The sequence below is a fragment of the Martes martes genome (genome assembly GCF_963455335.1).
Source record: "Martes martes genome assembly, chromosome: 5".
Taxonomy (NCBI): Eukaryota; Metazoa; Chordata; class Mammalia; order Carnivora; family Mustelidae; genus Martes; species Martes martes.
In genome coordinates, this window is record NC_137892.1 from 49,103,870 (window position 1) to 49,119,915 (window position 16,046).

A 16,046-nucleotide genomic window follows, 5' to 3' on the forward strand; every position below is an offset into this window, starting at 1 on the left:
GTTTCAATTTAGAATAGAAGGGAAATAATAAGGAAAATGGAAAGTTATATATTATGCCTTGGCCAAAAATCCACATAGGTATTAAAAAATTAGCTTTAGGTAATAGAAGAAGGGCATCCAATAGTTACCTCTTTTGTGCACAGAACAGAAAGCAACGTTATTTCCTCTTCTTGGATCAACTAGTAAACATTCTCTGTTCTAACTGGATATGTGTGATGAGAAACATCAGATGGGAAGAGTAGAGTAGGCAAGTAGTATTTCATGAAAACAGCCTTCTAAGAGTTGATTTGAATAGTAAAAGTTTCCAGTTTTCTTTTTAAGAGCAGCTATTAATATGCTTGGTTTTCTGTATTTTGAAAAAAGAATTCAGATGGGTCAAGATATTGTAATCACATATAAATTACCATGACCAAAGGTAGTCATCATTGCACAAAATACAGAATTGTCATTGCAGTCATGGCTATTAATGACACTTTTTACCAGAACATATTTCCTTGATTAGATGAATGATATTAATGAGTAGAGGTGCCCTGGTGGGGAGAATAAGAAGCAGAGATTTGTTGTTGTTTTTAATTTTCATGGAGTTAAGTTCCTTCTTACATTTCTTTCATAAGTAGGTTCCAAGAAAATACTATTAGAGAGAAGGACTACATCAATTTCACTTATAAGAAAGGAGATTGTATGAGCTGAATAGTTTCAGTTATTGAGTAATTTTATGTAAAACTAAGATGAGAAATGTGTTTTTAAGCCCTGTGATGTTAAAGGTCCAAATATACTTCAGAAAGAAAAGTTAAGGGGCGCCTGGGTGGCTCAGTGGGTTAAGCCTCTGCTTTCTGCTTGGTCATGGTCTTGGGGTCCTGGGATCAAGCCCCGCATCGGGCTCTCTGCTCAGCGGGGAGCCAGCTTCCCCCTCCCCCCTGCACCCCGCCGCCTGCCTCTCTTCCTACTTCTGATCTCTCTCTGTCGAATAAGTAAGTAGAATTAAAAAAAAAAAAAAAGAAAGAAAAGTTAAATTACACCATGATTATATATGTAGTGAAAATGAGAGCTATGTTTTCACTATAGATTTTGATTTTAGATTTGATTATTGATTATACTCATGGAGTATATCATGGAATTATATGGAATTTTAGCTCTAGAAGATGAATCATCTTTATTACTTCATACAGTATATATAGAAAGCACTAAATAAATGCTGACTAGGATGTATGTATAGGAAAAGTAAGCTAATGACCATAATCTCAGTAATTTCAGACCAAGAGAAACCATAGACATCATCCAAATCAGCTCCTCTACTTTTCCAGCCAAAAAACTGAGATCCAGAAAAATAGGTAATTCAATCAGGCATATTGAGCCTCGGGTCTTCTAAAGTTGGAGTAGGTGAATTATTACAGTAAACAAGATTACATTGAAACAGGGAAAATTAAATGCTAAGCCTGGGCTCACCTACTACCCATAATTTTTTAGTACTTAAGAGAACATTAGAGGACTTGGGGATAGTATACATTCATAATTATATGGAGCCCAGACCCCAAGAAAAAAGAAAACAAAGCACTACCAGTCTCATTTACTACATCCTCTCCCACTCCCCCAACACAGAACAATGCAGATAATTTTAATTCCTCATTTCTTGGAACAAAAGTAGTGAAGAAACTGAATAAAATTCTAAAGAAGTAAAACTCTAGAAAGGTGCCATGATGTAATTTCTCTGAGAAATTTCTTGTTGCTCTTTTTTGGCTTGTATGGATTTCTGAGAGTAAAAAAGAAATAAAAGATTGAATATTAAACTCTGTCTTATGTTGCAGTACTTGTTAACAATAAACTATAAAAAAGACTATAAAAATCTAATTTAGGCTTTATTAAATATATTGAATTTAAAGATTGCTTTATGTGATAAACAGTAAATGTAACTTTTAACTTTCATAAAGATAGTTTTATTGAACTATATTTAAAAGATTAAATTTTGAAAAAAGTTTTTGATTAAATTTACTGATGAATTAAAATGAAATGCCAGTATGTTACTCTGTGTAAAGAATACACATGTTTTTGTATATTGCTTTATTTGCTGGGTAATATTTTTCAGGTTGTAAGAATGGTTTTGCCATTTATCAAAGAACACCTATATTCAAATGCTGAAAGAAAGTAATAATTTTATATCTATAACAATATGAACACTTGTTGCTGAGTTAAGATTAATATAACTTTATATAAATTTATATTTCAGGCTACTTTACTAGATTTTGCTTGGCGAAGTGCATTTAAAGAAGTGTCTCTTCCCATGGCACATTGTATAACAACAGCAACTGAAGATTTTTCCACAAAAATTCTCCAACAGGAACAGAATGAAAGGACTTTAGCTGTAACCTATGCTATGAACCTCGTAAATGTGCGGCAAGTTTGGCAAGACAGCCATGTGGTTCCTGAGGAAGAGCAACCAAAGAAAATTGCAAAGGCAAGTATCAAATGAAATCCTTTCAAACCATTGACTGCCATAATGAGACTTTTTTTTTTTTTTTTTTTTTTTAATATAAGACATTGTGTGGCGCCTGTTGGTAGAGCATCTGACTCTTGGTTTCGGCTCAGGTCATGATCTCATGGGTGGTGGGATAGAGTCCTGTGGAGTGCTCCATGCTCAGCCAGAATTCTGCTTGAAGATTCTCTCCGTCTGCCCCTCCCCCCCACTTGTATTCACTCTCTCTCTCTCTCAAATAAATAAAATAAATCTTTAAAAGAATAAATATAAGAGGTTGCAAAGGGAACCTATAGAACAATATTGGAGTCTCTTGGCAAATACTTGGTATTTAACTCAATACCAGATTTCTTCTCTGGTGTCCATGGGCCATGGCCACTGGTAGCAAAAAAGCTTGAAATCTGTGGCCACCTTGTGGCTCTATGAATCTGAGGCCCTTAAAGCAGAGGCTTCTGTGACTTAATGGAGAGCTGCTGAAACTGCCTGTTTGGGCTATACCTTTTAATGACTTCAGGAGAAATTTAGGAGGTTGAAGGAATTGGTCTAGGCAACTTTCAAATCTTTATTTACATGCTAATGCACATTCTATTTCGTTAACATCCGTCTTGCATCTTTGTGTGTACCTTGAGAGTCACAGATCATACTGAGAAAATAGGAAGTAATTGTGCAAATAAATAAATACAGTTACTCAGTATTAAGCCCACAATGAGTTCAGCAGCTTATCGTTGGGATGTTTTTAAAGGAGCATTCTTGGGGTGCCCCAGGGGGTTCGGTCAGTTAAGTGTCTGCCTTCTGCTCAGGTCATGATCCCAGGATCCCGGGATCAAGTCCCACATGGGGCTCCCTGCTCATCGGGAAGCCTGCTTCTCCTTCTCCTTCCACTTCTCCCCTAGCTCACAGTCTCTCTCTCTCTCTCAAAATCTTAAGAAGAAAAAAAAAAAAAGAGCATTCTTAAAGATGGCCTCCTTATTTGGCTATTGCCAGCCTGGGGCTCCAGAACATTCCCCTGGGAACACTGTTGGCAAATTGCGCGTGCTAGCAAGTTTTGCCTTCCCATAAAGAGTAGATTCATAATAACGACTGAAAAGCCAGGCACATCACTTCTGAAAGTTGCTGACTTCTTACCAATTAAAAAGATACCATGTGATAGTGTTTCTGATGCTTCTGGATTATTTAAAATAAATCAGTAGACCTTGTGTATAGGTGGTGATTAAGAAGAAGATACTTTATAAAAATTCAGCAAGGAAACTAGAATAAGTTCAAAAATAATGCAATCAGATTAATATCAAGGATGGATGTTTTCCAAGTTCTATTAACTACAAATAAAGTATTGTCATGCATGCTATTTCATGAGTTTTTCATAATGTCTGTCTGGAAAGCGTAAGGTTTGAAGGTTATATATAGAGAAGCATCCTTTTGGTATTTCCTTATTTGACATAAAACATTTAACTTTCTACAAGAAACTGAGAAATTGATTATTATAACGTCATGTCTTTATATTTATGCTTGATGTCAAATTCATTATTTAGGAACTTGGCTCCCCTATACATTAATTACACGGTGCTGTCAGAGTACAAATAACTCAGTGCTACATTTATTTCTCCCTAGTTTTGTTCTGACATCATGGAAAAACTTGACACAATGCTTCCACTGGCTCTGGCATGCAGAGATGATTCTTTCCAGGAAATTAGAGCAAACTTTGTGGAGGCCTGTTGTAAAGTGGCAGCAGCTGTCCTGGCGAGACTGCAAGAGAGAAGCAAGGAGTTTCCTTCCAAAGCACCCCTGACCAACTTACACACGTTGCTCTCCACAGCGGTCTATGTCTTCCAGCATTTTATGCAATATGATAATATGATGAAAGAAAACACTAAGAAGTGAGTATCAATTACATTAGGTTGATGGCCTTGCTTAAAGGAATGTGTAATCTTTGGGTATCACTGGAGTGAAATCTTGATGATAATATTTGAGAAAGAGAAAACTGTAATGAACACAGTGAATGACTTTCATTTGTCTTGACTTGAGCATGTCAAAAAGGTGGAGCATGGGATCGATTAAACCAGATACCTAGATTAGGAAGGAAGACAGCTCCTCTTTCTAAAGGCCTGCTCCAGAGAGAAACCCATACATTTTTCCATATTTTGATCTGGAACAACTATTTTCCGCATGCTATTTATGACCTGACCAAACAGACCCTCTCTGTTTCATAAGGCATACTGCACTGACTACCCTGGAGAGGAAGACTAAGCTTGTTTTTGCCCCTCATACACACCACTGTGAAATAGGCACTTCTCTCTTTTGTTTCTACACAAACAGAATATTAGGACTTACACAGTGAATAAATGCATTTTCCATCTATTCTACTGACCAATGTAAACGTACTTCAGAGCGCCCATGTAGTAACGAGCTGTCCTTAGTATTTGAGCAGAAAGCATCTGGTGGTCTTAATTCTTACATAGTAATAGTCTAAGAAGACTGTATGTTTTCTGGAAATAGGATAAAGATGACCACACAGTCTTTCTGGTGACCTTGTACCCTCTAGGAGATAGCACAGCCCTTTACGAAAGGACCATGTGCACCTGGCTGTTCGGCCGGAGTCTGACAATCTCTTCAGTACTCCTGACACAGCATTTGTAGTCCCTTGCTTAGGAGAGAAAGCATAAGAAAATGTGATATATACAACTGAAGATAAAAGTAAAATAAATTTGGCTTGATCCAAAATATAGCTCTGACATTTTTTTAATTCCTGTAAGTAGTCAGATACGGTGAATCATACTTGAATTTATAAACAGAATATGCCAGAAATCACTATATTTCTGCAGAATATTTTAAAACAGTTTATGAGATAATTGACATCTACAAAATTACAATTTTTAAAACAAAAAGAGTGTGTTTGTGGGACATGTGATAGCTTTATAAAAGTTGGTTCTGACAAATGTATGTTGTTCTCTATAATAACGATACCCTAATGCCTAAATGATGCACTGATCTCTAATAATAGGCTTACAAAGAATACTTTTATATTTGAATGATGTATTGACAATGCCGTTTGTCTCAAGTTGAAGTGCATATTTGTGGAACAGCAGATGTACATTTTCAAAGGACTTGCAAAACAAAGACCAGCTTTTTTTTTTTTTCCTTGTTGGAAAGTGAATGTGGATGCAGACTTCAGCATTAGGAGGAAATGAATGATTGATATCTAATAATCAAAACCATTTGTAGTACTGGAGATTGTTACTGCCTACTGCACAGGCCTTAAATCTCTGTCTCTTTGATCATTCCCTCTGAACAGACCCATATTCCTGGTGCCTGTCCAAAGATATCAGGAATTCATCAACACTCTCCAGTTTCAGGTTACGGACTACTGCGTCAGAGTTTGTGCTACAAGCATTTTACAGGATGCTGAGAGCCACCACTGGGATGACTACAAAGCTTTTTATGAGGTGTGAAGTTAAGTTTACTATCCCTCCTTTTTACACAAATATGCTTTACTGCCTACCTGCTTTCTGGCTAATTAGAAACATGAGCTTGGCATTACTAACACATGAAGGCTGTTAGGATAATATTTTTTAAATATTGAATTTGTACTTAGGAGAAACACTTTTAAAAACCTGAAATAGCTAGACATCAGAACTCTCCTTCTGCTTAAAAGTAAAAATAACTTAATTTGAGCTGCAGCATGTGCTATCTAAGTTGGAATGTAACGGGATACAATGAAAAGTCAAATAGATAATGCCAAAATGCTACAACTTCATATTTTTCTCCAAAGGGACTACTTGTGGGTATCCCTGCCCTCCCCCCGCCGGTTTTTTTTTTCCTAAATGTCTCTTCTTATGCCACTTTATTCTTTGTACGTATTTTTTTTCTCCTCTCGTTGTATGTTCTTTTTTTTTTTTTTTAAAGATTTTTATTTATTTATTTGACAGAGAGAGATCACAGTAGACAAAGAGGCAGGCAGAGAGAGAGGGAGAGAGGGAAGCAGGCTCCCCGCTGAGCAGAGAGCCCGATGCGGGACTCGACCTCAGGACCCCGAGATCATGACCTGAGCCGAAGGCAGCGGCTTAACCCACTGAGCCACCCAGGCGCCCCTCGTTGTATGTTCTTATGAGGGTGATTTAAGACCCATCTGATCATTTATAGCTTACCTATTTTCATTTAGCCTGTGTTTTGAAATCCCAAACTTCCACTGAATTAAAGCCTAATGATTCCCAGTACAGCAGAACCCAGCATCAATTAAAGTTATTCATCGTCAAACTTCAATCCCATTGATTATACATAAGCCCCAATATATGAAGTTGATTTCAGGGCAGAGTGAAACATTTACAATATCTTAATAAAAGATAATCAGGGTTTCTAAAAAATTCATCAGTCAAGCCCAACTTCATTAGGTTTCCCAGTTTACCCTTTCCTCGGGATTGAAGCTTATTAGATCCTTGTTTTGTCTGTCCTGATGGCTATGGAGTCCCTGGGAAACCAGAGTGGAGTATTATTCAAATAGCGAAGTCACTCTTGTCAACCCCTGATGCCCAAGGTTCCCGTGGCTCTATTTATGCCCGAATTATAATCATAACAAATGTTGCCATAACAGAGAGAAGTAGCTAAGAAGCTCTTTTAAAGGACTTTTCACTTTTTCCAAGGCCATTTCATATCTCCTTTAGAGGCCCTTCCCGGATAGTTTTTCTTTTTGCAAGAGCATCATATAGGGTTTTCTAAACATGACACACTTCAAACAGCAGCGAGCAGAATGAGCGGGAGAAAGTGGTGGTGCGGCTGGCAGCCCAAGATAAGAGACCGAGTATTGGTCTTCCCCTCTCTTGCCAGCATCCCAGCTTCCTTATTTGCCTTGAGGTAAACAGAGAGATTGAAAATGAGTCCATCTCCGGTTTCAAACTATTTCAATATGTCAGTGTACTAATGAGCAATTTTATACGATGTTTTCGTTGAGGCACAGATATCCTTTCAGTCTACGTCCACCATCGGGCTATTCTGTTTTCTCATATGCAAAACAGGAGCTAGAAAAGTTGTACAGTATAAATAATAAGTGGATGCGTTGAGAACCTGTTATTGAAGTTACCAAGTATTAAAAAACAAAAAACAAAAAACAAATTACCATGTAACATGCAGCTCTTAGATCTTATGACAAGGCGTTAGCTTCAAAGACAGAAATAAGGAGATAGTTACCCCGTGATTACATGGTACCGTAGCTTCCATATACTTACATGGTCAGTAGTTACAATTTAATTGCAGAGTTTGTGGTTGTTACTTATGCTCAGGAAAATAAAGTGATACTGCTTTTCGATTTACCAAAAATAAGAAACTGCTAAAAATAGCACAAATTTTAAACTGTTTTGACAACCAGAGTACTTGACAATGGTTTTTTCCCGTTTACTGCACCCTTTTCTTCTCCTCTCCCCATTATTCCAACTGATTGGTGAAACAGGACTATATGTTTTTGGCAGGGCCGTTTTGAGAGGGAAGGAGATGAAATGTGCCTGACTGGAGGCAAAAGGTGGGAGAGCGATCTCAGGGGAGCCTATCGCCATGTGCGGAGGGTAATAAGGAAATAGCGAAAGAATTTACAAGATATGAAGGAATATTTGGTCGTGTTTTGTGACATCAGCTGAGCCCTAGATGCATTATTTCCTTTCTCTAAACTGTCAGGTTGAGAGAGTTGGAGAGTTCAGTTTCTCTCTGATGAGGTGCTGGTCAGATGGCACAGTGGGTGTTCAGATTACATGTTTAAAATTAAGCTTTGAGTACAGTTGGCATCTGCTCAATTTTAGCAACTTGTGTTTTCCAATAGTCAAGAATAAAGAATTGTCTGTTCAAAGATAATATTGAATGGCTTATATAATAAAGCCCAGCTGCTTGTTTCCTGATATATAATCTAAATAAAAGCTCACATCTGTTTACATTATGGTGGGTCTACAAAAATAACAGATGTTTACTAGCAGAATACTTTTGAAATGACAACAAATAGAGAAACAGGTCAGAAGAATAAATGAATCACATTTAGTTTAATGAAAACCCTTGCATATATTATTACAGTTATACACACTTTGAAGGCAGTTGTGAGAACGAGGACCAGTTTGGAATATTTTTAAGTAAACACAAAGTTTACATTTTAGAAAGTCTCAAAAGAAGTATTTTTCAGTTTCAGAGAAAGAAATCTACATGCCTAGTTACTTTTATTTTCTCATTTATTGTTAACTATTAAGGAAATTGGTTTTCATTTTGAAAAATACGAGAAATCATGTTGGCCGCATTATTAAAAGCACCCATCCATTGCTATGGAGAGAGTTAGTGTAAATCATTCATACTCGTCATTACATCAACTGGGGCAATTTTGCTTTAATTAACATACAACACAGAAAGTATGACAAAATCAAGCTCTAAAAATCCTTTCTTCAGAAAATTTTAAAAAACGTTCCTTCACAGAACACACAGCAAGGGAAGCATAAGATACTCTAATTTTGCTACTTCCACATGAATTTCGTAATTTTTTTTCTCTAACAGTTTTGATATACGTCTAGTCTAGGAGTCAGAAGTGGTCAAAGCCTCCTCCTTTGAACCTGACTCTTGTACATTTTGATGCTCTAGTTTCCCACCCAAGTATACTAGTTCTACTCATTTATGAACTCCATTTGAAAGTCAATAGAAATTAATCGTAAATTATTCTTATAGTGACGACAGAAGATTTTAGAAATCAGAGCAATTATCAGAAGAATAATATGTAAGGAAAATACTGATAGGCATATCTGCGTGAGAAACTATCAACTTTTGCTATAAAAGAACAATTTTTTTTAATCATGTTTGAGAACTGTAAGTAGTGGGCAAAGCAAGAATTTTAAGTCAAAGAGGATAAAATATGAAGTTTTGCTCATTTAATTTTTGATATGGTAACAAATAAGGTAATATTTGAAAAACACATTCTACTCTTCCTATTTCAAGTAGTTTTTTTTAATCTGCTTTGAGGAAAATGAGGTCAAACTACTAGCATATCTCCCTGGGAGCCTGTTAACTCATTAATGCTTGTAAATCACTTGAGGGCACCTTCTCATTTCTGCCTGTTCCCACTGGCCTTAGCCACTCTTGGATCTTCCTCTGTGGTCAGGGAGAATTTGGTACCCACAGAATAGGTCTGTAGGGGGTGGAAAGGAAGGAGAATCTGGCCCCTTGGAAGTATGAAATACTGTAAAAATGCTAAGAAATGATAACATCTGCCTAGGATTTACAACTCTTGTAAAATCAGACCATTATGATATCTGTTTCTAGCATGGTTATTAAAAACCCACGAACGCAGTAGCCTAATATAATAATCTTTAATAGTTACCCATCCCCCTCCTTGGTTTCATGCATGTTGATAAGTATGTGGTATGTAAGTTTATTTTTTCTCCTGTCATCTCATTATAATGTGAAATCTCAAACATCTATAAGAATGACCTCCTATGATAATAATAGTCTCAGAAAAATATATATACGTAAACAATTTAAATTATTAAGATTTAATTTTTGAAGAACCAGCTCTCTATCTTAAACTAGCATGACTTGTTTGGCAGTTGTAGAGCTGATTGCTTAAAATAAATTTTAAACCCTGGCCTGGGAGCGGGTAAATCAAGATATGCTAGGTTAAAAGCTTGTGGTCTGGATTTGCACTAGAATATCTGGTCTTGTAATTGAAATAAAACATATGTTCCTTTGTCAATAAGGATGTTTTACATCTTGTCAAAAATCTTTCTTGGTCATCTAGTGTGTCAGACTCTCCAGCTATTTCCTTTCAGCCTGAACTAATTATGTTCATAGGAAGCAAACTGACATTTTGGAAGATGTGATTCTATTGTTTCATGTGTGGTGGTTTTGCCAGGGGGAAAGATGCTCCTTCTCACTCCAGATGTGGCATTATTTCTTCTGTGCTCTTCGTCATGATCTCTGGACCATTCTGCCCCCTAAGTTAGCCCAGGTGATCCTCACAGAAGTGCTGGAGAAATCTTTGGGTCTACTGGCCTCCAGATATGCTCGGGCCCATCCCAGTTACAAGAGAACTCCACAGATCAGGTAATTGAAGTTGTGAAAAATGTTGCTTTTCAAGAACGTTTTAATCAACTGGTATAGAGCAGAATGTAATTCTGAATCTCATGACATAACTCCTTGTATATTTAACATGTTTCTAACATCTGAAAGGAAATCGTGTTCACCTCTCCTGAGATACTTAAGTGGAAATGTGGAACTTCAATCAAAATAACTTTGCTCTTTTTTTCTTCTTAAAATTGTATATAGAACCCACTTGTTCTAAAAAAAATGATTCAAGCTGTATCACAGTCTAAGACATTTATATACAAAGGTTATTAAATAAGATAAAGAGAGAAAATTGAGGCCTGAAATGGAGAAGAAAGCAGCAGTGCTGTGATGGGCAGTTAATTTGACTTTGAAATTCTAGGCAACCAGGGAATTTTAGTTTTTCTTTTTGTTTTTAAGTTTTTAAATCGTGTCGTTCATCTTCATAAGGAAACCCCTTCGTCTAAGTATATTCTAATCCCTTCTTTCTTTCTCTCCTTTATTTTTTCCCTTTCTTTCTATTATGTACTACTAAAAGCAAGTTCAATAGAATGTGAAATCACAGAAAATGAGGAGCAGCAGTCACAGGGTATTAATGATTAAACTGTAGTCCGGGTCTGTGAAACATCTAGGCAATGACTACAAAAATGTGCATAAAAGACAACAAGGGTCATATGAAGAAAAGGCTTTGTTTTATAAATAGTCTCATTGATGTGATTAAGATCTCTCTGTTCTTCAGATATATATTAGGAAGAACCTAAAGATACCAGAGGCTTTTTTTTTTCAGTAGGAATTGTTTCCTGATCATGTTCTTGTAAAGCACTCTGCATTTGAAGGGTATTTAGGTCCTGCTACAGTGTTTCACAAATATGGTATTTTGCAAAAACTGTTTTGAATTACTGACCAAGCATTTTTTTTTTTTTTAATCATTGAACTCAGAAGAATAGATGGCAAGTTTTTTTCTGAGAGCAAAGAGTACCTTCGTTCTTTTCCTGAGTAGTTTAAATCATCTTTGACTATGAGGTGGCGAGTCATTATGAGATGTTTGTGAAATCAGATTTACTGGGTAGTATGTTTAATTAAATGTACTATAGAGACTTTTGGTTTTTGTTTTCTGGGTAGCTATATAAAAATGGCATGAAAAGATAAAATAAATAAATAATTTTATTTGAATGGTTAAGACTAAACTGCTGTTACTGTGAAAATCAATGTGTGTGTGTGTGTGTGTGTGTGTTTATGTGTGTATGTACATATATCTTGCATTTGCAATTGCTTAATTAACTATTAGAGAAAATAGATGCAAATTACAGTTAAACCTTCCTAAAGGCAATTATTGATGTTTTTAGTATTCTAGTGGCATCCAGCTGTCACATGACTAAAACCATATGTATCCTATGTAATATCTGTTACATGTTATTAATATATGTATAAACTTATTTTATATATATGTAATAAATTTGGGGCCAAAGTTTCATTTTTTAAAATTTTCATACTTTTTTGTTTTCTTATCACTTTATGATTTCCATCATCTATTCCTTGAACACTGAATTAAAAGAAAAAATTCGTTGAGATTTGTACAATTCAGTCATATACCAAAATAACCTTTAAACAGATCTTTGAGTCTCTGTTAAAACACAGGGAAGATAGAAACAAAGAAATGAATTTATGAATGAGATTATAAAATACAACAAAATTTCTACAACTTTATTCAATATTGAAAATTTCAGAAACTATAGCCTTCTCCATTTGTGCTTCTGGTCTCATTTTTTTCTTCCTCTCCCATTTGCTGTGGAAACGTGTTACCCAAACTTATAACTTTCTTTTGACAGCCTATAGTTGGATAAGGAAAACTGTTCTTCTATCAAAATTTTACCTATCATTTACATGTGGATAATAGCAATTTTCTTTTAATCTGGCTCTTCTTTTGCTGGACATAATTTCAAGGAGCGTCTCTTGAGCTTAAACAGGATCCTAAAAATGCAAAATAAATCTTAAAAAAAAAAAAAAAAAGAGGGGCACCTGGGTGGCTCAGATGTTAACCATCTGCCTTTGGCTTAGGTCATGATCTCCAGGTCCTGGGATCAAGCCCCACCTCAGGATCCCAGCTCAGCAGGGAGTCTGCTCTTCCCTCTTCCTTTCCCCCTTCTTGAGCTCTCACTGTCTCTGTCTCTGTATCTCTCTCAAATGAATAAATTTTAAAAATCTTAAAAAAAAAAAAAAAAGGAAAGTACTCCTAAAACACTTTAGTACTGTAGGTAGACCTCACCATTCCTAAAGATAATGGTATGTGAGTCATCTAACACCTGGAAACTCAAATGCTAAGTTTTGGTTCTTTCTATCTGTCTTTGATCTCTGAAGCTCTGGTATCTAACCAAGTATTTATATTCTTATGTATGTTTAATATAAGAGACATGAATGATAGTGTATATAGCAAGCAGAAAAACAATTTTACTTATCATGATTTTCTTTTTCTTTCCAACAGACTTGATGTCACAACAATTTTAATATGCACTGAGAACATGTTATGGTCAGTTTGCACATCTGTACAGAAGCTTTTGAATCCTCATGAGTATATAGATGATAAAATTTTTAAAATTCATACACATTGTAATAATTTGTTCACAACATTAGTCATTTTGACTTCACCCTTAACTGAATTATATCAGTAAGTATCAAACATATTGTCTTTTTAGCTATTATGATATGTAAATAATGTGACTTAAAGTTATTTTCATTCTACTTATTGAATTGTGTGAAGTAGCAAGTAGAAATATTTTGAAGTGCATTTTCGATATTGTGAATTGAGCCATTTTACAAAATGAGCTAATAATTGTGTTATATCTCTATTGTTAAATCTTATTCAGATTCTAAGGCCCCAGTAGGATCGGGATGCTGTTGAGCTTCACTATTTGAGTTGTTTAAATGATTATATCAATGGGTTGCTTATCTCAAGCACAGCTTGATACTTTATGAAGAAGAAAATCGTATCTAATGGCTTTTTACCTTTGAAAGTATTTTTTAGTTTTAATTTTATATGAAGTGCTTTGCTCTAATAGAAAAATTTTAAAAGTTGATACCAAAATATCCCCAAATCTGGAAGAAACCTAATGTTTCTACACTTTCAGTTAATCTGCCATACATTTGCATTTTTTTTGGTATTAGGCTGTAGTGTCTGAGCTAGTAATGGCAGGTGACAATAAGAATAAGTAATTGCATTTTTATTTTCTGTCTATCTGTCTATTTACTTATTTTTTAAGTAAACTCTACGCCCAACATGCAGCTTGAACTCACAATCCCAAGATCAAGAGTTGCATGCTCTACTAAGTCAGCCCTGTGCCCCAGTAATTGCATTTTTTTGGAAAAGGAGATGGAATTTTATTGAATACAATGCAAGGGAGGAACAGGCATAAGGGGAAAGAAGAGGCTGTCTGCCAGGAGGCAGTGCTGGGGGTCCATAGTTAAGAGGAGTGGGGAGGTATGGGAAAGTATGGAATTTTCCTTTTTTAGTAGTTGTGTGGTGTTTTCAGTAACCCATCAGTCAGCTAGAGCCTATGGATATTTTGAGGTAGGTCCTTTAATGAGCTTGTTGCATTCCGCCCAGTGGTCACTGTGGACACTTTACCTTACTCAGGTTTTCATTGCTCAAGCCTATTGCCTAAGGTGTCCTCCACATTCCCCCATGATAGATCAATAATGACAAATTTTTGGCATTTGGGTGGAAGTCTCATCTTCAGTAGCTCCTTCATGCTGGACAGGGGGCACACTGTTCCTACCTAAACTTGTTCCTCCATCAGGGGTTCTGTGCAGGTATAGACCAGAGCATGGTATTATATTAACCTGTGGATAGGCGATTTGAGTGAAAATCCCTGGTGGCCTGGTCCGTGGGATTTAGGGTGAGGGATCCTCTGATGGTATGGGCTGGGATCCTTGTTGAATCATCATTCATACAGAATTATTGGATTCACTCAGACTTGTGGGAACGTTTTTGCCTATAGATCAAAATGGCAGCTGAATCTCAGGGGACAAAGGGAAAAGGGGGAGCCTGAAAGAATCAAGGTAGCTGGGAGTCAGCAGTGTCAGGAAAGGGTCCCAACCAAATTTGTAATGTGTGTGGATTCACCCTGAATGAGCTGCCCCTACCAATTCCACCATATGTTTGGAATGGAGGCCTCAGGAGGATGGAGTGGGAGAAGAGAGGAAAGGGGTCCTTCACCCTCACAGGCTCCGGAGTCCAACCTGTTCACCCTCAGACCTTCAGACTACACTAACGAGTGCCCCCCACCCTGGCCAGAAATCTGTTGTATGAGGTGTGCTAGGGTTAGACAGCAGAAGAGCCAAAAAGAGAAAGGAGAGGGAGGGAAGGGACCCTCCTGAGGCAAAAGGGAAACTGGCTCCCCTTGGAGCTTCAGATCCTCACAGAAGAGTAACCTCTGCTGGTTACTCAGTTCTCCAAGGTCGTCAGTTCCCCCAAGGATTACTGGAGTCTATCCACTGAGGGAAAAGTCCTGAGAAGTTCCCAGAGAATCCAAGGTAAGTCCCAGGCCAGCAGAGGTTCCAGGTGAGGGCTACCAAATGTGGGGTGATCCATCAGGTGAAAGAATTTACCCAAGGCAGAACAAAGGAGACAGAAGTTTATTAATACACTGGAAGGGAGCAATGGGCAGGACAGCAAAGGAGAGACTCAGCAATTGCATTTTTAAAATGTTGAAAGATTTTACATAGTAAATAAGATTTAGGGAAATTAAAAATTTTGGACTAATTTTCTGGTTTATTTCATTTGAATTGGTAATACTGTAGAAGACGTTGAAGTAGATTTTATAATAAAACAATAATACAATTTTGTTTAAACTCTCCTCCAAAATAGTCACTTTATCCTGAGAGACTAGATAATTGCATATTCTTAGTTTCTTGGATAGGAAAAAGTATGCATATTTCTATTTCTTAGCATAAATTGGGTAAAGTATTCCTTTCTGGAAGATTCTGGTAAGAGAAATATATAAATCTTGATTTTTCAGTAAATTTTGAGACTTTTGTGTTAGAAATTCTACAAGTAATTAACAAGTTCGGTTTCAATTTCCCTATAATTTTCACCCACTCTGACTTTCAGCAAACCCATTGTTTATAGATTGTTTCTTCTGGCAACCCTGCTGTTGAGAGCTAATTTTAGAAATGGAGAATTCTTTCAGAAAGGGGAAGAAATAGTGAGATAAATTGCCATAAGTTTGGGATTATATGCGTAATAGTTCATAATCATAAAAAGCTCAAGGTCTGAAGCACATAATAAATCCTAGTAAACTCAACTGATACCATAGATGAAAAAATTGCTATGCTCTTAGTTCATCGGGTCATTTCATCTGAGAGGAAGGCCCTGTGAAAATCAGGAACAAAGTTGACAAATTTCATGGATTGGTCATGGTGAGCAATATTGAATTTCATGGTTTGTCACAGATGAATAGAAAAATTTTAACCCCCAATGCATTTGTAAAACAAATAAATTATTATCAAAGATTGCATATTTTAATAA

The 16,046-nt window shown here is 36.4% G+C and overlaps 1 protein-coding gene across 1 annotated transcript in view; it reads left to right on the forward strand.

Moving 5' to 3' along the window:
- KIAA0825 overlaps nt 1-16,046 on the forward strand; it is a gene marked incomplete at its 3' end in the record, with an annotated part of 203,430 nt that overhangs the window by 121,978 nt on the left and 65,406 nt on the right. Inside the window, exons 7-11 of the mRNA XM_080804280.1 lie at nt 2,225-2,452; nt 4,079-4,344; nt 5,760-5,910; nt 10,332-10,522; nt 13,005-13,187. Of these exons, the coding sequence (XP_080660406.1) occupies nt 2,225-2,452; nt 4,079-4,344; nt 5,760-5,910; nt 10,332-10,522; nt 13,005-13,187 (1,019 nt within the window). The remainder of the gene's footprint in view (nt 1-2,224; nt 2,453-4,078; nt 4,345-5,759; nt 5,911-10,331; nt 10,523-13,004; nt 13,188-16,046) is intronic.